The 22,163-nt window shown below is 32.9% G+C and overlaps 1 protein-coding gene across 1 annotated transcript in view; it reads left to right on the forward strand.

Moving 5' to 3' along the window:
- Window positions 1-860: 860 nt before the first annotated feature.
- LOC133338151 (protein spaetzle 4) overlaps window positions 861-22,163 on the forward strand; it is a 40,112-nt gene continuing 18,809 nt past the window's right edge. Inside the window, exon 1 of the mRNA XM_061546334.1 lies at window positions 861-906. Coding sequence (XP_061402318.1) covers window positions 871-906 — 36 coding nt within the window. The 5' untranslated portion in view covers window positions 861-870. The remainder of the gene's footprint in view (window positions 907-22,163) is intronic.

Here is a 22,163-nt window from a genome sequence, read left to right on the forward strand (position 1 = left end):
TTGTGATTTTCTTTTTGTGAAGAAAAACAGGAAATATATAATTTAACGATTTTCCCAAACCTTTTTTACATCCAATTTGAAAAATAAAAAAACAAAGGGTGTTTTAAGAAATATTGAAATTTTTATTGTCACCAAGCTGTTGTGTTTCTTTTTGTGAAAGTTTTTTTTTTTAATTTTCTGAGTGACAAAAATATTGAAAGAAAAAAAATTGTGAAGTGAAATATAAAAAAAATATTGTTAAAGTTTTGTAAAAGTTTTACGGTGGTGTTCACCTCAGTTCACATTGGGTCTAGACGTGCAGTGAAAATTAATAAACACGCTTTCAGGCACCAAAAACAACAACAAAAAATACAAAAAAAGAAATGAAAGAAATTAGTGTTGTGCTGTGATTTGATTTGAAAAATAAAATCGCTTTATTTATCAAGTGTTGTGGTGGAGGCTTTCTTTCAACCGGCATTTGCTATCAAATTCTGTGCGTTAATTAAGTTATCGTGAATTACAGAACAATTAAAAGATAACGAAACGCGATCAAACCTTAAACCCCTCTCACCGAAAATAGAAATAAAACGGTGAACCAGAAAACACCTTCGTTTTCATTAAGCAAAAAAAAAAAAAAAAAATAAATAAACACACGAAAGAAGCCCAGAAAATAGAAAGAAAAAAAATCCATTCTAAACTTGCCCTGTGGCACACTACCGACAGCAACAACAACAAATTAATGTCTTTCAACACCATTTGACAAGGTTGCTTGGTATTCTATACAAGACATTTGAAATCAACACCACAACCTTCACCACCTCTTTTACTGCTATCAACAAAACAACAACTAAGCAACAACTTCCAATTTCATTCAACATGGAATATATCAATATGGATAAACGTTTCAAAATCTCCAAAATATTAATTGTAAGTAATTTTCGAAAGAGAAACAAACAATTTAATTTATCGATCAAATCTTTTGGCTCATTATCGTTTGAAAGTTTGTGTCTTAAGTCTTTTGTTTTTTTATTGACATGTTTATGGGAATTTATCCCATTACATAATTAGTAAGTTCGGTTAGTTAGTGTTTTATTCTTGTTATCACCATGTGGTATAGGTTGTCACATTTAGTTTATCGTTTTGTTTCGATAAAACAATAACTGACCATCGTGGTTCTATGGAAGACATATTTAAGAATAAATTTGTGTTCTCAGCAAGTAAGATTTTCTTCGAACAGAGGAATAGAAAACAACACATAATTATTTAAAATGAGTTTGTGTCTTAAGTCTTATGTTTCATACCATATTTTGTAATATTTAAACCGGTGCTTTGAAGTTTTCACCAAACTTTACCACCAACGGTTATCGTATCAAGTTTGTTTCGTAAGTCTTTTGTTTTACAAGGCGTTTTCTATTTATGGGAAACCGTGAATTAAAAATCCAAAATTCGAAGCAGGCTTTTACACATTTATGGTCTGTTCCCGTACTGCAAGAATCTACTACATTTTACTATTTATTTCGATATAATAATGAAAAATTCGTTATCGTAGTAAAAAGTAGTAGTTTCTTGCAGTACGGGATCATACCATATATTTAAAAATTTAAATCATCGAAAACTCGGTGCTTTTATTAAATAAAATGTTGAAAAAACGTGTAACTATATACCGACTACCGGCTAATAATACCAATTAGAATAAAAGATTTAATTTTTTAAAACACACAAGAATGTGAGTTTCAGAACCTATTATCAGAGTGCCAGAGGATATTTTAATAGTTATTTTTTGGGACCGTTCATAAAATTTAAAGTTCTTGCCGATAATATAAAAATAGTCGTTGAAATTGCAAATAAAATGTAAATAAATTAAAATTGGCATGTAGTACAACAACATGTTGATGATAAAATTAGAAGATATTATGTTGGGGAAAAAGAAATCCATTATTTTTTCGCAGATGGCTGTACTGATAGATTTCTCGTAAAATATCGATCAAATAATTTCAGATTTATGCTCTTTGGAAGGGGACATTTCGCAGTAAAAAAAAATATTTTGCCGGTTTTTGTTTGTGCATTCAGTTGTGAGTTACAAGCTGATTAAAATTGATGTGAAAAAAGAGAAAATTCGGTACATTTAGCCAAGCGGCTAAAATTGTGAATGATGTTTATGGTTCCGATACATTAACAGCCAATTATGTGCAATTTTGGTTTCGTAGATTCCGTTCAGAAATTTTTGATTTTAAAGATGCACTTCGCACAGGCAGGCCGGTCGTCAATAAAATTGGAGAAATGACCGAGAAATGCCTTTAAAATGACAACAAAACGGCGCATATTTGCCCCAAATCAAACATTTACATAAAAGCAGACGAAAATATATATGGGAGCTATATCTAAATATGAACCGATTTCAATAGGGTTCGTCCTTGAACCAAATAAGTGAGCTGTCCCAAATTTCATCCAAATAGGATCATAAATGCGACCTGTACTTTGTTTAAATCGACTTGGAAAGTGATTCGATGCATATTCTCAAAATGAACCATGTGCTTATCTCGTTTCCTTTTGTCTGTTACAAACATATGCACAAAGACATAACACCCTGTACCACAGTGTGGTGAAGGGTATAAAACTAGACTTTGGTCCCTACAAAAATTCAAGTGAAAATCTTAAGAACTCTTCAAGAATAGTCGATTTATTGTGTCAGCATCAAGTGGCGGCAAGAGTGATTCTCAAACTTTAATCGCCTTTTTCTCGAATCAGTGTTTTACGAATGGCTGGCACGATAACTCAAAAACTAATAATCCGATTGATTCCAAATTTTGGGACGTTTCTCTGTGAGTGTATAGCTATCGTATGAACTAGGATAAATCCAATCGGCCGAGATCTTCCTTATTTTTTAACTTGGATTATGGTAAAAAATAGTCGATTTTTCAAAAATATTTGTTTAAAGGTCCGCCATTTTGTTTATTTTTGAGCGAAGCCAATAATCCTAGTTCATACGATTGCCAGACATGTACCCGACCCTGGTGATGGTGTGGGCCGCCATAACAGCCGATGGTCGTTCTCCGCTCATATTAATCGACCGTGGCATCAGAATAAATGCCTAATATTATCGCGAAAATATTCTGGAGGGTGTATATTCCAACAGGACTGAGCACCATCGCACTCAGCACGCGCCACCCATGAATGATTACCAAATGAGGTTCCTCGCTTCATTTCTAGCGCACAATGGCCACCAAAATCTCCGGATACCAATCCATTGGACTATTGTGTCTGGAGTATTTGGAAAGCAAGGTTGGGACTAAAAATTACCAAAGCGTCGATTGTCTCAAGCAAGCGCTTCGCCGGGAATGAGCCAAAATACATCAGAGCAACATTCGAGCAGCGTGTGACGTTTCATTGGCCGTTTGAAGGCCATAATTCGTGCCAAAGTTGACCAATTCGAACCAATTAAAACTTATTCTAAAATTTGATGCTATTTCCGACATTTTTTGTTTTCATTAAAAAAAAATAAAAAAGTAAAAATTATGGGTTTTGACTTTGTTGGAGTTTTTTTATCCCATCCTTTATATTGTTGGCCTAATAATGAATTTGGTATGAGTGCCCGCAACGGGTACATTCTGAAACCAGAAATACAAATTCGTTATAGGTAATTTTTTTGAGTTATTAAGATTTTCTGCTGGTGAACCTATTATTAAGGAAGAAGAAGATTCACATCATTGTTTGCTGCTATTGAAATGATTTAAACCCGTAAGAAGCACACGAATTAGAGATGGAAGTAGGTCATGTTTACAAAAAAATTCCTCATTCGATTTGATAAAAGATATGTGATCACAAAAATAACCAGCAATTGCCAATCAGAAGCTGGCATACCTGTTTACAATTTTTACCCGGACATTTTTACTCGGACAAATTTTTCGAGCAAAAAGTTTACATAGAGAACGCCATTTTCTGAGTTAAGGAACGGGTTTCGAGTAAAAAGTTACAAAACTTGTAAAATTAGTATATTCTTTTAGGTTCTGGAATGAAACTTTTATTATTCTAGAACTTTTGACATGTATCATGCCATAACATAAAAACTTGATCTGTGGAGAATTCTAGGTTTTGACTATACTCACTATTGGCTTTCATCCCCACAAAGAAGTTTCCACCTTTAAAATCAAAATGCACAGTTTTATTTTTAAATATAAATAGGTCAGCTGATGTATAGTTCTTTACTGACAATAATTGTTTTTATTTTTAATACTTATTAAACAAATCTATCCATTTTTTTTAAAAATCAACCACCCATAGAAATTTAATAAAAAACGTTCCAACTCTATAATTGCACTCATTTCTCCAATAAAATTGAAAGTAAAACAAAAAAAAAAAAAACCTACGAAATTCAATTAACACAAAATGGCAAAAACTAAAATATAGCAAAAACAACAACATTTCATCGCCAACAAACGATCAGCAATTCAATTTCCATTATTTTTTTCGTATTCTTCTTTTACAACAATTTTCTTTTCTATCAAGTAAATGGCCAACAAATTGGCCGACATTAAACAAACGACAATTAAGTGGCAGTTGTTGAGTTTGAGCCAAACTAAAATCAACAAGCTATTGGTGGCAGCTTCGGCGGCACTATCACTCTAAGAGTCACACTCCGAAGTGCATATCATGCATATTAAAAAAGTAATAGAATATAATGTCCACAAAAACACCAGCTCTTAGCCATGTGACGAAGCAAACAAAAAAACAGACCAAAAGAAAAGACAAACGAACGGACGGATGACAATCACCGTTAAATATACCGGCCAAGTGTAAAGCCACCCAAAACGTAATCGTCATCGCCATTACCATCATCATAATACTCATAATAAAGTGGTTCAAATTATGAATATTTTTATTTGTTATTGTTTTTTCCGCTGCTGCTTCTTCTTCTTTAAGACATTAACAAAGCTTTAACCGTCCATGGGACCAAAAACACCGCACCACACACACTCATACATTCCAAATACACTAAACTTTTATGATTATTACATAGATTTTTTATATGAATGTGAAAATTATTAAACACAATGGTGAGTGAGTGTGTTTGCCTCTGTGTTTTTTATGCTAATGTTTAATGGGTACATAAAAAAACTGCTGCAGCAACAACAACATAAGTTTCACTTTCTTTAGTGGAAAAAAAACAAAAAAATCGTATGAAAAAGGCAAGTTATTTATATATAAACTCACCTACATGGTTATGGACGGCATTGATTAGCCTTCTGTGTAGACCTTTTGTATGGGTGTGTTAAATCTCTTTTTTCGTAAATGTTAATGTATTTGTTTTGTATCTTGACACAAAATATAACGAAAAAAAATCAAAACAGCTGATTATTATCACATATGGTTGTGAAATTTTGAATTTCAACACACATTAGTTTTTTGAGGTATTTTTTTTTGTCAATCAAATAGAAGGCGAGTTTGTGTCTTAAGTCTTTTGTATTGTTTTAAAGTTAGAGGTTTGATATTTAATTTTGTGATGTTTGGGGATTTTTAAACACTCAGTATTATGATTATTGAGGGTGCCTCTTTGAAATATTGTCTTTAGACCCCAAGTTTCTTTGAACCAAATCCCTTTCAGAAAATTTGGAACCGATTTACCAAAGACCCATGGTACAATAATACAAGATAGGGCAGCTTGAGGTGAATAACAAAAAAGCAACTTTGCACGTGCGGCATCTAGGGAATACCATCAAATGTTTTTTTTCATCCATAACAAAGTAATTACTTCCAGACGAACATGTTAAAAACATAATTTTCATTTCAATTAAAATTGAAAATATTTCAATTTATTTTGAATTTATTTGACATAGTATTCAAAACAATACACACACATACACAAAATATATATTTTGATTTGATGGGACAAGCCACCTTGAGAAAAAATTTTAATCAGTTGGTAGCTGTGCCCTACCTTGTAATAATTATTCCATGCAATGACCATCTATCTGTGAATAACAAATTTCTTCCAAACTTTGCATATCGTTCTATTTTTTATACCCTTCAAAACACTGTGGTACAGGGTATTATGTCTTTGTGTATATGTTTATAACATGCAAAATGAATCGAGATAGACCCATGGTTCTTTTTGAGAATATGCATAGAATCACTTTATACTTTCGTCCCACATATATACTTTCGTCCGATTTTGTGTAAATGCAGCACAACACTCCCAATATTAGTCCGATTGAGACAAAAATTTGCACAGAGCAATCAAGTAGGTCTAGATTGATATATGCCAAGTTTTGTTGAAATCGCTTCAGATGTAGATATAGCTCCCATACATAGTTTCGTCCGATTTTATGAAAATGGAGCACCATACTGCCAATATTGGTCCGATTGAGACAAAACTTTGCACAGAGTACTGAATTATGTCGAGATTGATATATGCCAAGTTTTGTTGAAATCGGTTGAGATTTAGATATAGCTCCCATATATAGTTTAGTCCGATTTTATGTAAATGCTGCACCAAACTCCCCATATTGCTCCGATTGAGACAAAATGTTGCACAGAGTAATCAATTAGGTCTAGATTGATATATGCCAAGTTTTGTTGAAATCGCTTCAGATGTAGATATAGATCCCAATCAGTTTCGTCCGATTTTATGTAAATGGAGCACCATACTGCCTATATTAGTCCGATTGAGACAAAATTTTGCACAGAGTACTGAATTATATCAAGATTGATATATTAGCCAAGTTTTGTTGAAATCGGTTTAGATTTAATTTTCATATATATGTTCGTCCGATTTTATGTAAATGGTGCACCAAGGTCCCTATATATCTTTCGATTTGCACGAAATTTGCCATAGCGTACTGAACTGAGTCTTTAATGATGTGTGCTAAGTTTCGTGAAAATCGGTTCAGATTTCGATAAAGCTCCGATATATATTTTCGTCCGATTTAAGGTAAGCTGTGCACAAAAGCCATATATATCTTTCGATTTGCACGAAATTTGCCAAACCGTACTGAATTGAGTCTTGAATGATGTGTGCTAAGTTTCGTGAAAATCGGTTAAGATTTAGATATAACTCCCATATACATTTTCGTCCGATTTTAGGTAAATGGTGCACCAAATACTCTATGTATCTTTCGATTTGCACGAAATTTGGCACAGCTTACTGAATTGAGCCTAGAAGGATGATATGTGCTAGTTTCGTGAAAATCGTTTCAGATTTAGATATAGCCTTATATATTTTGTCCGATTTAATGTGAGTGGTGCACCAAAGTGGTGCAAAAAGGAGACTGGGAAAAACACAAAAATTGTATGGGGAGACCCAAATGTGGATCAGACAAAGCAAATCTTATTATTAAACATAAAGGAAATCAGCAGACAGCATATAACAGCCTGCAGGCACACTTAAATCAGATTGTATGAAAACAACTGGTGTAGAACGTGTGGAGAAGACTGCGAAACGTAAGAACATTTCTTGTGTCACTGCCCAGCCTTTCGTGAAATAACCAACCGTAGGGGATGTGAATGGAAACAACTGAATGACAGGCTTAAGTATATGTTCTAATATTGGACATATGGTGGTGTAAACCACCCCTCTTTTCAACCTAACCTCACATAGCAATTATCAAACAACAAAACGATATCATATGATAGGTAGTCAGGGCTGTACGTCGGATCCATCAAAAAAGGCTGACTCCAATCGACGTATTGTGATTATGTACCACTCAGAATTGACCATTGTACAATGTACAAGCGTAACAGTTGCCCCAGTTTTCGTTCGTCACTACCCGTGACGATCTTATAAACTACTTTTGAAACACAGCACCGTATTTTTCAACATTTCAAGAATCAAAAATATTACAGGGAATTTGTCTAAAATACTTAAAATCCCTAAAATTTGAGAGTGTATGAGGTTTTTATGTTAATATGGACCAATATTGAAAATTTCGGTTCAAAATGTATCTAAAACATTAAAAAACGAAAATCGGAGGTTTTGTTTTATTGAAGCCTTTAAGAAATAAATAAAGCCGTAAGAGATATTATAGCAACATTAAAAATAATAGCAAAATTAAAATAATATACATTATTTGTGTAATCGATTCGGGGTTCGTCATAGGTGGTGAAAATATGGTTCTCTGTGAGGACAGTAAACATTCTATCAGAAACCATGTGAAGCGTCTAAAATATTTGACATCTGGTGCAATTTATAATGACAACGAAGGGGAAATTTATCGAGACAAAAGTTATAGTTGTGGAGACCTTGGGGAGTTCCATTCCTTACAACATGACGATGTAGGAGATTAGTATAGATACTTTTTTTTAATTCTGTATTTTATTTATACTGAAAATCTGTTTGTTAAAATCATCATAAAAATCGCAATATTCAATATAGAGATTTAAAATATATTTGTTATTCAAAATGTCTATAATGTGAAGGTTTTAACAGCCTTTTGCAACCGGTGGGATTTTTTGCACAAAATGTTTCTTATAGGTTCACCCCACTAAAATCTGTTCGTTTTCGTTATTCTTACGGTCCTAGGTGTATTTTCAACCCGGTAATTTATTACAACATTTTCAATATATATATATATATAAATGTTTCTTCCCATTGTTAACTTTATCTTTATGATATTAGATATTTGACATTCCAGGTTCTTAATAAGTAAAAAAAATTTACGATAATACAATATAGACTTAAGTTTTAGCACATCTCTCAAATTTCAAAACTGGGCGTCTGCAATATGATAATTTGTTTATTCAGAGTTAACAAAAAAACTTCATGGAAGAAAATCCAGACCGTTTTTACGTATTTTAAATGCGACCCATCCGAATTTATACACGTTATTATTTGTTATTTGTTGCAAACATTTGTTTATGTATTTCCAAAGATTCAGGACAAATTTACACAATATTACGGTACATATATTCCTACATGTTTATTCAACAGCTATTATTAAACAAAAATTTAAAGAATTTCCCTCTAAACATATATTTATTAGAAATCAACAAAGTTTTTAGTTTTTGTGCCATATTCGGATAAAAAAAAATAAGTTGTTGTCTATATTCGAAACCATTTAATGTTAAATTTCACACCAAATTTAGCAACGCTAAGGTGTTTAGAAGAAATTTAAAGAGAATCACAGTTTGCAGACAGACAAGAACAACATCGATGACAACTTTAATAATCATAATGATAACAATAAATACAACAATACATAACAACGACAACAACTGGTTAACTTACTGAAATGTCTATATACGGATAAATGTAACAAACAACTTTATTTTTATACCCAACTTTCGTCGGAAAAGCACTTTTCATCAATTATAGTGAAAATATACTATTTAATGTTAACCATTTTGTATTAATTGTGGAGTTGCCGGATGGGAAGACCTTTTGGGAAATGTAATTTTTAATATCAGTACACAAGATATTTTATTCACCTTATATAAACTACTCAAAAAATTATTTTCTCTTTAAAGAAAAAAAAACATCAAATAAATAAATATGATTTCACCATCTGGCAAGTCTTTTCTAGTTGTTATTGTTAGTAATTTATTATTGTTATTATTGTTTTAAGTATAGATAATATCATTGCTGTTATGGGAATTTACGGCAAGAACAATTCCAAATTTGTCTCTAAAGACGTCGAACTTTTAAATTATTGTCTTACAGCTGGAAACAGATGACAGCTACTAGACGTGATTATATGAGACATTCCAACACTAAGCATTGCTAGAACTTTAAAATAAAATCGCGAACGTTTCACGCTCTTCTATTGATTGGAAATATATTTTAAAAAAGTAAAAAAAAAACGTCAATAAGATCTAACGGGTCAGGCTTTTTATATCGTCCAAAATGTGGTGTGCTTACTGTCTTAGATCGGTCGGGACTTACATATAGGGACTATGTCATTGTAAATTTCAAAAACATGGGCTTATACATGAGGGATATGTCAGAACATGGAACTGAATTTAAATTTTGACCAGAGATGTTTTTCACACTCCAAGAACTCGGAATACCGATAAAACCTACCGATGGGGTGATATATTTATATGCACAATTATTTTTTTCCCTCAAGTAACGATGAATGTCAAACATAGGTATCAAAATGCGACTAAAACTTGCGAAATACCGAAAATTTGGCGGTACCGGTATATGATAAGTATACCAAATCAGAGACGGATATATCCCATTTGCAAAGCGAAACTCTACTAGGAGATAATTCTACTACTACTCTATCGTGATCGCAACAGACAGATTGACGGATATGAATAAATCGACATTGAATATTATTCTGATCCTCAATATAAATTCTCTATGAGGTCCGCGGTGAATGCCTATTTAATAAATCCACGCTTTTAAAAAAAATTAAAAAATATATATTTTTAATTTTAAAAAGACATATTTTTAAAAAAAATCCATGCATTTTAAAAAATAATTTAAAAATATTTGTTTTTAAATTTCAAATAAAATCTAAATCCACGCATTGGAAAAAACTTAAAAAAAACATTCATAAAATTTCAAATAAAACGGGTGAAATAAGCGTTATGTTCGGACGGGCCGAACTTTGGATACCCTCTACCATAGGTATACTAACATATACTAGCATCTAAAATATAAGGCACATACCCAAAAGTGGACCTATACCAATGTACACCAAATACAAATTTCAGCAATACAATGATAGTGACGACGCATGGTAGGGTGGAACATCTCCAAAAAACTGCAATTAAGAGGTCACAGTTATATAAGGCCATCACCAATATACACAGGTTTTATTTCGGCCTAATTTAGAACAGATATAGCTCTATTTCGAAATCAACATTATTGCATCAGAATACATATCTTTACGCCAAATATTAAAAATGGGGGTTAGTCCTAAATGTGGACTATAGTTCAACGTTCTCGATATCCTCCGCTGCTGAAATAATTACAACAGAGTCTTAGAACCAAACCCAAAGCGCGGAACAAATCAGATAACTTTTTTAATATATAAAGGGGGTTATATGGGGACTACCTCCAAAAGTGGGGTGAATATTAATAATTTTTGGTTGGAAGATTTGTTACCATATACGACTACAAAATACCAAATTTCAGTGAATTCGGCTGAAAAAACGCGCTCAAGAGCCTCAAACTACCCTTATATGGGGGCTACCAGAAAAATTGAGATATTTGGTACCCAATAAAAACCCAATGTACCAAATTTCAGCGAATTCATTTGGAAAACACGCTCAAGAACCCCAAAAATACCGAAAATTTGGGGGAGTCATATGGGAGTTACCAAAAAAATGCGCTTATATTTAAAAAAATTATAATTTTTATTGGAGATATTTGTTACCCAATGTGCCAAATTTCAGCAAATTCAGTTGAAAACGCGCCCAAGAACCCCAAAATACCGAATATGGAGGGGTACCTTTATGTGGGAGCTATGCCTACGTGGAACGATATAGCTTATCTTCGAACTTGACCTGCCTGCAGACAAAAGACGATTCTATGCAAAATTTTGGCGATCTATCTCAATTAGTTTAGAGGCTAGAGTGATTACAACAGACAGACGGACATGGCTACATCGTCATAGAATTTTACGCTGATCAAGAATATATATATGGGAAATTACAAAAATCTTTTAAATTCCTTGAAGCTGGGGTTTGCATATATATATATAATTTTAATTCATTTCTATAAAATGAATTGTTCGTGTCAAAATCTTAAGATAAATAATAAGTTTGGTGGAAGCTGTGATGGTGGTAATGTAAAAAAATGGGTGAAAATGTGTTGAAACCAACGAGTTTTTTGTGTTCCTTCCTGATTTGTTGCTAAACTACACAACGTACGCACATGTGATCAGTGACTAAGTTGCAGAATACCCCATGGACAATTTGGTTCTAATGTATGATTTTTCGATATAATCACTGCATCCACCCGAAACGGATGCTGACCTTTTGAAGCCGGATTTTCGGTGTTTTTTAAATTTTTCTTATAATTAGGATGCGCATCCAGATAATGGACTAAACTAATTATAGGATTGTAGAACTCGCGATTTTGCTTCGTTTAGTGTATATCTCATGAATGTGCTCACGGCAACTTCTTTGCAATTGGGTTCCAAAGGCCAAAATTTGGCGCGTAAATTTTTATAAAAAACATATTTTTTGAGTCTAAAATTAAGAAAACCCATTCAAATTCCGTGGAACCCTGCGTGATTTTATACCGATATGCGAATAATATGCGTATTTTATCCAAAATCGATTGTGGAGGCACATCCGCGCTTCTTAACCGATCCTTTTAAAATAGGTGCCCTTTTGTGTATTTTCATAGGAGATTACTGAAATCGGATGCGCATAAAAATCCTATGCACGTTGCGTGATTTTTAGCCATTTTTAGGGTTTTTGCATAGTAAAGTGCATTGAGCGGCACACTTTGACCGCTAAATTAAATATCGAAAAATTCATAATTATTGAAAGACATTGATTCGGTTTATACAAAAACAGCATGCGCATCAACTGATTTCAACTAATACGCGAATTGCATACTTTTAAATATTGATAATTTTTATGTACTGTAACTGCAATATATTTAGTCATTTTTACAGTAGAAACTGTTATCAGATGAGTATACCGATATTTAACAATCATCTAAAAGTATTTGAAGAAAAAAGCGTCGCATATTTTAGAAGATTAAGGCAAAACCGTATTCTCTTAACCATTCTAAAAAAATCGAAAATTCAAAAAAATATTTCGATTTAATTAAAAAATTAATTTATTTTATTTTCATTTGTCTTCATATTTTTATTTGTTTTTCGCGACTATTAAACCATATTTCAATGCGATTTGAGAAGTATACAAAGAAAACAAATGTGTTTATCCGTTTGTGAAGAAATTCGCGATGTACAACAAATAGGAATTCATTTAATTTATATTTGAAATACAAGATTTAAAATCGCTATAACTTTTGTGCGCAGCATCCGAATTTGTGAACGTGTATATTTCGAATCAGCATATTTTTCTTAACATATGTACCAAAAATCATGAATGTGCTTGCAAAAAAATTTTCAAAATTTTTTTTTATAGAATTTTAAAAGAATTTTGTAATTTCCCATATATACTTTATAGGGTCGGGCATGATTATTTCGATGAGTTACAAACGGAAAAACAAAATTAATATACCCTCCATACTACGGTGGATGAAAAAAGGGGAGTTATATGGGGACTACCCCAAAAAATGGAGAGAATATTAATAATTTTTGGTGGGGAGATTTGTTACCATATACGACTACAAAATACCAATACTGCCCAATGTACCAAATTTCAGCGAGTTCGGTTGCAAAACGCGCTCTAGAATCGCAAAATTCCGAAAATTGTGGTGTACCGTTATATGGGAGCGTGGACCGATATATCCCATCTTCGAACTTGACCTGCCTGCAGACAAAAGGCAAACCTATGCAAAATTTCAGCACCCTATCTCAATTCCTTCAGAAGATAGTGTGATCGTCTTAGAATTTTACCCTGATCAAGAATATATACTTTATAGGGTCGGAAATGAATATTTCGATGAGTTACAAACGGAATGACAAAAATATAGACTAAGAAAATATTTTTTTTAATCCACGCTTTGAAATAGATCAAAACATTTTTTTTTTTAAATTCACGCTTTGAAATAGACCAAAACATTTTTTTTTAAATCCACGCTTTAAAATAAACCAAAACATTTTTTTTAAATCCACGCTTTGAAATAGACTGAGAAAATATTTTTTTTAAATCCACTCCTTTAAATAGTCTAAGAAAATATTTTTTAAATATCCACGTCTCTAAATAGACTGAGAAAATATTTTTTAAAAATCGACAAAGCCATGTTTTAAAAAAGACTGAGAAAATATTTTTTAAAAATCGACGCATTAAAATAGTCTAAGAAAAAACTTTTTTTTAACCCACACCTTAATGTCTGTCCACCATTATGTAAAAGCACTCAAAACTGATTTTTTATAAATTAATGGTTATTTAGAACTTTTATTTAACATTTTTCCAATTTTCACGCAAAATAATCGAAAAGGTGCTTATTATTCACCAACATGTCGACTATAGAAAAACCTTGAACTTTTTTGTTCCTAAGGGCGCATCAATAAAAATATCATAATTACAAATATTTTTTAATTATTTGAAATTCTACAGTATTCTCCTCTAAGTTCTTTACAATTACGAAGAAGATCCGCGTGAAAAATATATAATTTTAATATAGTTACATGTCTTTTGAAATCGACATGCCCACTAATTTTTTCTTAAGATGCTTTTTTCTTAAGGTGAAAAAACCTGGTTAACAAAATGCAAGATTTTGGCTGAATAAATATACTTAGCTCGATTAAATTTTATACAGAGATATGTTGCAGTGTTATTGAAGATTATTCAAGGTATTTTTCATATTTAGTAATAGGATTTTTCATTTATGGGAAGTTAAATAAAACGTTTACCCTATATTCCCAAAAACCCATACTTTAGTTCCCGCTTTAGTATTGTTTTAAAACTACCACTCGTATGGATCTGTCATATTAAAGGTCTGGTATTGTTTTATAAGCTGTACCAAAGTCCAGCTTATAGCTCTGTAGTCGCTTATAGCTCTGCTATTTTTTTAATCCTCTTTCAAAAATACACGATTATAGCTCTGCTAATGCTTCAAATATCCAGGCTTATTAAAAAATATTCTTTAAAATAACCAATCTAGGCATATAGTTCCGCTATTGATTAAAAATATTCTTATTCTTAACTAATCCTGTCTGATTTTTGTTTCTCCTCATTTGCCAATGAAATGTCTCATATCCCCACAATGAAAAACATGTTCTTTAGCAAAATTTCTTTCACACCGAGAAAAGCTGGGTGGAAAACACACAAGAAAACAAATATCAGTACTCGTTGTGTACAGACATTTGTTCTGGGTTGTTTTCTATTTTTCTCTAATGCTCATCTCTTGATCTCTCCCCGTCAAATGTCACCAATCTTTTGCTGGTTTGTTTACTTTTGTGTTGTTATTGTTGCTGTTTATTCATGAAAAAAAAAACAAGACGAGACAACGACTTACGGTCGGTCGGTCGGTCGGTCGAACAAATAATGAAATAAGTTTGCAGTCGTTATTGCACTTTTCATAGAAAGTTTTTGTCTGAAAATGGTTAGATGGATGGATGGTTGTATGGATGGTCTGGTTGAATGGATGAATGTTGTTGGTGGTGGCGGAGCGATGGCAGACAGACAAGTTGATGTTTTGAAGATGTTGTTGGTAATGTCGCATCCCATACATTGTATGGAATAGAGCATCATAAATGATGCATGACTGATGGATGGATGGATCAGCCAACACATCTTCATGTGTTGCAATACGACATTTCTTTTCTTGTTCTCACTCACTCGCTCGCTCGATCTCCCTTTCTTTCTCTTCAACCGTTTGTCATTGTGTGACAACAACGTTGGCGACATTAGGTGACGCTTTGTTGTTCATTTGTTTGATTGTGGCAAATACAGTAAATTGTGAACAAGGGCGCAACATGTCAACTTATCTGTTTTGTAAATGTTTTTCTATGGAAAAGAAAACTTTCCCCGTGCTAATTTCATTACCTTCTAAGAGTGGAGATGTGATATTTACCACAATATGTCAGGTAGCTAACAAATTAAACGGAAATCTTTCTTCCCACTCTAAGAAATGGAAAAAACGGGGCATTATCAGAAATACACATAATAATGTCATTTAGTTATAAACCCCTCACGATAAGAGGACATTTAAAATAACTATACTCTGATCACCCCCGTACAAAAATTTGACTTACGTGACGTAGGTGAGACTGGGGCACCATCGGCATCGGGGCACCTTCGGCAATCGCGTTTTCGATATGAAGCTCTCACCGTATATCACTAGTGTCGATACATAGGTATCGAATATAGAAATAAATAACTGACACAAAGTTTGAAATTTCTAGCTAATAAGCTTATTTAGATACATGGGTTTTTGTATTTTTATAGATGTTTCTGTAATATTTCAATTCCATTTCGTAAGTATTTCGTGTAAAAACTAAATAGTGGTTAACTACAATGTGTATTATTATAGAAATATTTAAAAATATAATGTTTTTACAAAACTGATGGAAAAAAACTATAAAAAGTTTCCTTAAAATGTTTTTGAGTTTGTCTTTAAGGGGACCCCCCCCATTCTCGGGGTCAAAATTTTTGTTGACTTAATTCCAATCTACACTAATTCAAGAAAGTCCCTGCAAAATTTCAAGTAAAAATCTCAAGAACTCTTGAAGATATAGCCGATTTATTGTGTCAGCATCAAGTGACGGCTGAAGGGCTTCTCAAACTTTAAACGCGTTTTTCTCTAAACATTTTTTTGCGAATGGCGGGCACGATAACTCAAAAACTAATAACCCAATCGATTTCAAATTTTTACACGTTTCTCTGTGAGTGTATAGCTATCGTATGAACTAGGATAAAGCCAATCGGTGAAGATCTTCCTTATTTTTTAACTTGGTTTTTGGTAAAAAATCGGCGATTTTCCAAAAATATTTTTTCAAAGGTCCGCCATTTTGTTAATTTTAGAGCGAAGTCAATAATCCTAGTTCATACGAGAGCCAGACATGTACTCTTTCTAGCACCGTTGGAATTTTCGGATTCCGATGTTCCAGTGAGGAGTTATCATGCCCGCCATCAAAAATAAGGACTTTTCTTTGATCACAAAAAACAACAACAAAACAACAACAAAATTTTTTTGTAAATTATTTTTCTTCCTCTTTAAATCTTCAAATATATATGTGCAAAGTTACAAACCTTAACAAGCATTGGTATTCATTTACCAGCCCATTTAAAATCTTAAAAATAAAAAATCGAGAATGGGGGGGGTTCCCTTAAAACTAAACCTTTAATATGGATCGAAATTGCATATATAAGATTAAACGTGCTTGTATTGACTAAAATGCGATAGAAAACCTCTATTTATGATAGTGTGTGCGACCTTGAGATGTAAACGTTCGCCGCTAGAAAATAAAGTCCTATAATTAAAACATTGTGTGGCGTATTAAAACCAAATAGAGCCTTTAGAGGATCAGAATTTCAACCAGACTGATAGCGATGACAATTACCCGGCTATGGCTATGGTGCCGAATGTGCCCCATCAAATGCCGAATCTACCCCGGGTTGGGGCACATTCGGCGAATTTGACTTTTTTTACAAAACTGTAAAAATTTTTAACTAATACTATTTTTTTTATATCTTTTTGGTACTATTTTTTATAATTAAGTGTCAGAGGACAATAATCAGCCATAAAGTTGTTATATATGTTGAATAAGTACTGAGATATAGAGCTCTAAAAAAAGTGCCGAAGGTGCCCCAGTCTCCCCTACATGGTGCAGCCATATGAAAATATTGACCTATATTAAAAATTTCCTCAATATTCGAAGTGCTATTTCAGTTGGAAAATGCGACGGGACAAACAAAATACCTAAATTGGAGTCGGACATTTATATTGGAGCTTCTAATTGCACTCCAAACGATCAAATTACAGCCTACAACATTTACAACATCTAGCAAGTGAAAAACTTTAAGATATTCTGACATTTACTTGAAATGAAAGATGCAACCCCACGTGGAACTATACTGCAGCGAATGAGGTTAGGGAAGAGTGGCTAAAACCTCCGACGTAAGCAAAAACCGGCTAGATCTATATAAACAACATTTTCCAATGATATCCTAGAAACTACTGATAACCAGAACTTTTCTAAATTTTCTAACTTTATTTTTGTCTGTTTTTCTTGTCCCTCTAGAGGTTACACTTATGACCCGAACACCACGAAATTTTACACCGGAAAGGGAATCTGGCCAAAGAATAATCATGACTGTTTCGATGAAGATCGGCCAATATTTAGCGGGTCTTTTGTGTAAAAAATTACTAAATTTGATTTCTTTGGCGTTTATATTTACTCCTGAAGACATAGTTACACGTTAATATTTAAAACTGCCTATGTGTTATGATATTGTTTAGTTTTACTATTCCCCCACTAGAGGGCGGAAATGTTGCGCTGATCCTTTTGGAATTTGACACGAATTTCCGTTTATGGTCAAGGACGACGCCTATAATATTCGGTTATTTATGGGGTGCAATTATTTTTTGTCCGATTTTTAGTCACTCTAGAGGCCATTATTATATGTAGAACATCACATATTATGTTGTTATTTTTAAGCAGATGGCTGTACTGATAGATTTCTCGTAAACAATTTCAGATTTATTATATTACGCAGTAAAAAAATATTTTTCTTTTTTCTTTTTTTGGTGAATTCAGTTGTGAGTTACAGGGTGTTAAAAATGGAAGTAAACAAAGAGAAAATTCGGTACATTTTACAGTTTTTCTTTGACAAAGGCGAAATGCAAGCCAAGCGGCTAAAATTGTGAATGGTTTTATGGTTCCGATACTGTAACAGCCAATTATTTGCAGTTTTAGTTTCGTAGGAATTTTTGATGTCGTCAAAAATCGTAGAAATGATAGAAGTTGACCGGCATGTTAGCAGTCGTAACATCGCCCAGAAGCTAAAAACCGAGAATAAAACTGTTTTAAACCATTTACAATTGACCAGAAACGGCCAGAATTGGCGAACAGGATAAGTGTCGTGTTCCACCTGGAAAACGCTAATCCACACTCATCTACAGTGACTCCCCAGAAACTTTGGGATTGCGAAATTTCTTTAATGGGACCTACACCATTCTCGATTTTAGTTTTTCAATATTTTCAATGGTAAATGAATACCAATGCTTGTTAAGGTTTGTGACTTTACACATATATATTTGAGGAATCCGAAAAATCCAATGGCATTAGAAAGAGTACATGTCTGGCTCTTTTATGAACAAGGATTATTGACTTCGCACAAAAAAATGGCGAAACTTTAAATAATTTTTTTTTTTTTTTTTTTGAAAAATCGCTTATTTTTGACCACGAACTAAGTTAAAAAATAAGGAAGATATTGACCAATTGGATTTATCCTAGTTCATACGATAGCACTCACAGGGAAACGTGTAAAAATTTGGACCGATTGGATTAGAGGTTTTTGGGTTACTGTTTTGAGAAAAACGCGTTTAAAGTTTGGTAACCAATTACAATTGAAAAAAATTAAAATTTTTGAAACCGTGAAAGGGGGGGGGTCCCCTTAATGATAAAAAATTGGTATTTATGGAGGATTGTGAAAATCGACTACTAGAGTTTTTTTTTGCAAATAGAGAGCAGGACTTCTATGAGAGAGGCATTATGAAGTTACTTTTAAAATGGCAACAAATCGGACATTCCGAAGCACGTTAAATAAAGTCCTATAGTCCATATAAAAATAATATATTTCTTTTTCCACAACCTAATATATAAAGGGTACTTGAAGTCTGAGATACCTATATATATATATATATATAGAAAATTATCAATATATATCCTGTTTTGACAAAGCTTCATATAAGGGTTGCGCTGAATTGTCCTATTTTGAAGGTTTTAGCCATTGTAGTGGCTGTATTTGGAATTCCGGGTTATAAGAGGTAAAACATATTTTTGCGTAAAATTGTGTACATAAGCACAAATTTGGTTATGGACTCCACATAAATGCCCAACATTTTCGTATTATTAAGATTTTAACCGATTTTTCTAATCGAAGTGCCAATAAATTAACATATAGGATTTCTTGTGAATTTTGACTTATTATCAGAAATTATTCAGTATAGGGTTATGTTTTAAAATAGTCACACACAAATGTCCCGTTTAATTTTAGGTATGTTAAATTCCTACCCCAGTTTTCGAACCTAAGTCCCTATAATTTAGAACGTATTTTTTCAGAGCATAAATGGATAAAAATAATCAATTTTTGGTACTTTATCAACCGTATTGGCTATGTGCTGAAGGTACAAAAAGTTCTGCCCTACCGAATTTAGCAACATTTTTACTTGTGGAAAGCATAACATGATGAACATGGTCCAACCAAGGACAACCTAAAAAAACTATACTGTACCAAATAAGAAAATAAGTTCCGGCCAAATCCGAAAATCTATGCAACATTTGTTAAGTGGTTCGTTGACAAATGCTTGCAATGATGAGATTTGACTTAATGCCTGCAAAGTTATTAGTTTGCTGACAGAAAACGATTATTTATGCTTCGAAGTTGGCACTGTGGTGGCCTTTCAAAAACAATTCAACAACCGGAGACATTTGAAAGAAATAATAAATAACACTTTCAGACAATTCAACAGCAACAACTACAACAAGAAAATTGTCAACAAAAAGTTGCAGACGTCTAAGAAATATTATCTATGTGTGTGTGTGTTTGTTTGAATGGTGTAACTCTTTGATTTTTCGAAGAACTGGTTAGATGGTTGTGCGGTGGTATCTAATGTTTGTTTTGAGTCGGATCGGATCGAGTCTTGTTTTGTATTTGTAAATTTAATTGGCATTAACTTGTCACAGACGCACTTGTTCGACTGTCCGTCTGTCCTTTTTGTATGTCTGGTTGCCTCTTTCGCTTATTTTTTTTTTATTATTTATTTGTTTGGGTTTTCGTGCTGCTGCAGCCTCAACAAAAATTGTGTTATTTTTCTTTTCTCTGTCCCCCTTTTTTACTTCTGCACACACAGACACACACTGAATGATGCTAATCAATGATGTTAGTTAGTCAAGTTTTTTTTTGTACACAAAATCTGGGTCGATTATGAAATCCAAAATTTCATTTAAAAACAATCTCGAAATAAGAGAATACAAGTCTAGTTTGTTGTATACAAACATGTATGTATGTGTATATATTTGTGCGGATATTGTCAAATACGCATAAATAACTTTATGTAATTGGTGAAATTGTTGTGATAATCTATTAAAACAAATGAACTGGGCGATTTTTGACCTTTACAACAATTCATTACATACATATGAGAATATAATACAATTTATATCTTCAAATTCTCAAAATGGGTACGGGTAATTATATGGGGCAATACCAAACCATGATTTCAAAAAACAGATATCGAATTTTATTCTGATCAAAATTATATATTTTTCATGTTGCAAATGAAGTGTTAAACCGACCATATGGTGGAGAGTATACAAAATTTCGCCTCAATCGGACAAACGTAAAGAGCACCATTTATTTTTTGAGCTCTATAGATCAGTACTTATTCAACAGATGTAAAAACTTTATGGCTGGTTATTGTCCTCAGATACTTAATTATAAAAGTACTACCAACAAAAAAATATAATACATTAGTATTAGTTAAATATTTTTGCAGTTTTGTAAAAAAAGTCACGGGGTAGCTTCGACATTTGATGGGGCAAATTCGGCTCCCATGGGCATGGCTTTATAATTTTCATTCCTATCAGTCTAATTGTAATTCAGATCCTCTAAAGGTTCTATTCCGTTTTAATATGCGACTCGATGTTTGACTTTTAAGGCTATATTTTCTAGCGGCGGACGTTGACATCTCAAGTCCACACACACGATAAGAAATAGTTTTTTTCTATCGCATTTTTGTCTATAGAAGCTCGTTTTGTCCTCCTTCGAACCCCACTTTCAAATGCCGAATCTACCCCATATTTACTTTTTATAGTTTTGTATACCCTTCATCACACTGTGGTATTTTAATTTATTATGTCTTTGTGCATATGTTTGTAGCAGGCAAAAGGAATGGAGATACACCCATGGTTCCTTTTGAAAATATGCATAGAATCACTTTCTAAGTCGATTTATGCATGTCCGTCCGTCTGTCTGTCTGACCATGTAAATTGTAGACAAAGTACAGGTGGCATTTTTGATTCGAATTGGATGAAATTTGGCAAAGCTCATTTATTTGGCACTATTGAAATTGGGGAAAATCGGTTCAGATTTAGATATAGCTCCCATATATATTTTCGTCCAATTTAAGGTAAAAGATGCACCAAAGTACCTATATATCTTTCGATTTGCACGAAATTTGTCATAACGTACTAAATTAAGTCTAGAGTGATGTGTGTTAAGTTTCGTGAAGATCGGTTCAGATTTAGATATAGCTCCCATATATATATATATAAATTGTGCACTAAAGACCCAAATTTTGGCCGATTGGCACACTATTTTATACAATGTACTTAAGTTAGTATAACCTTACGAGTGTCAAGTTTTCTTGAAATCGATTCAGATTTAGATATGTATGTATTCATATATGTACATATTTTAAGTAAATG

Source organism: Musca vetustissima, unplaced genomic scaffold, assembly GCF_032173495.1.
Source record: "Musca vetustissima isolate MV318-11 ecotype Yass unplaced genomic scaffold, APGP_CSIRO_Mvet_v1 utg43337, whole genome shotgun sequence".
Lineage (NCBI taxonomy): Eukaryota > Metazoa > Arthropoda > Insecta > Diptera > Muscidae > Musca > Musca vetustissima.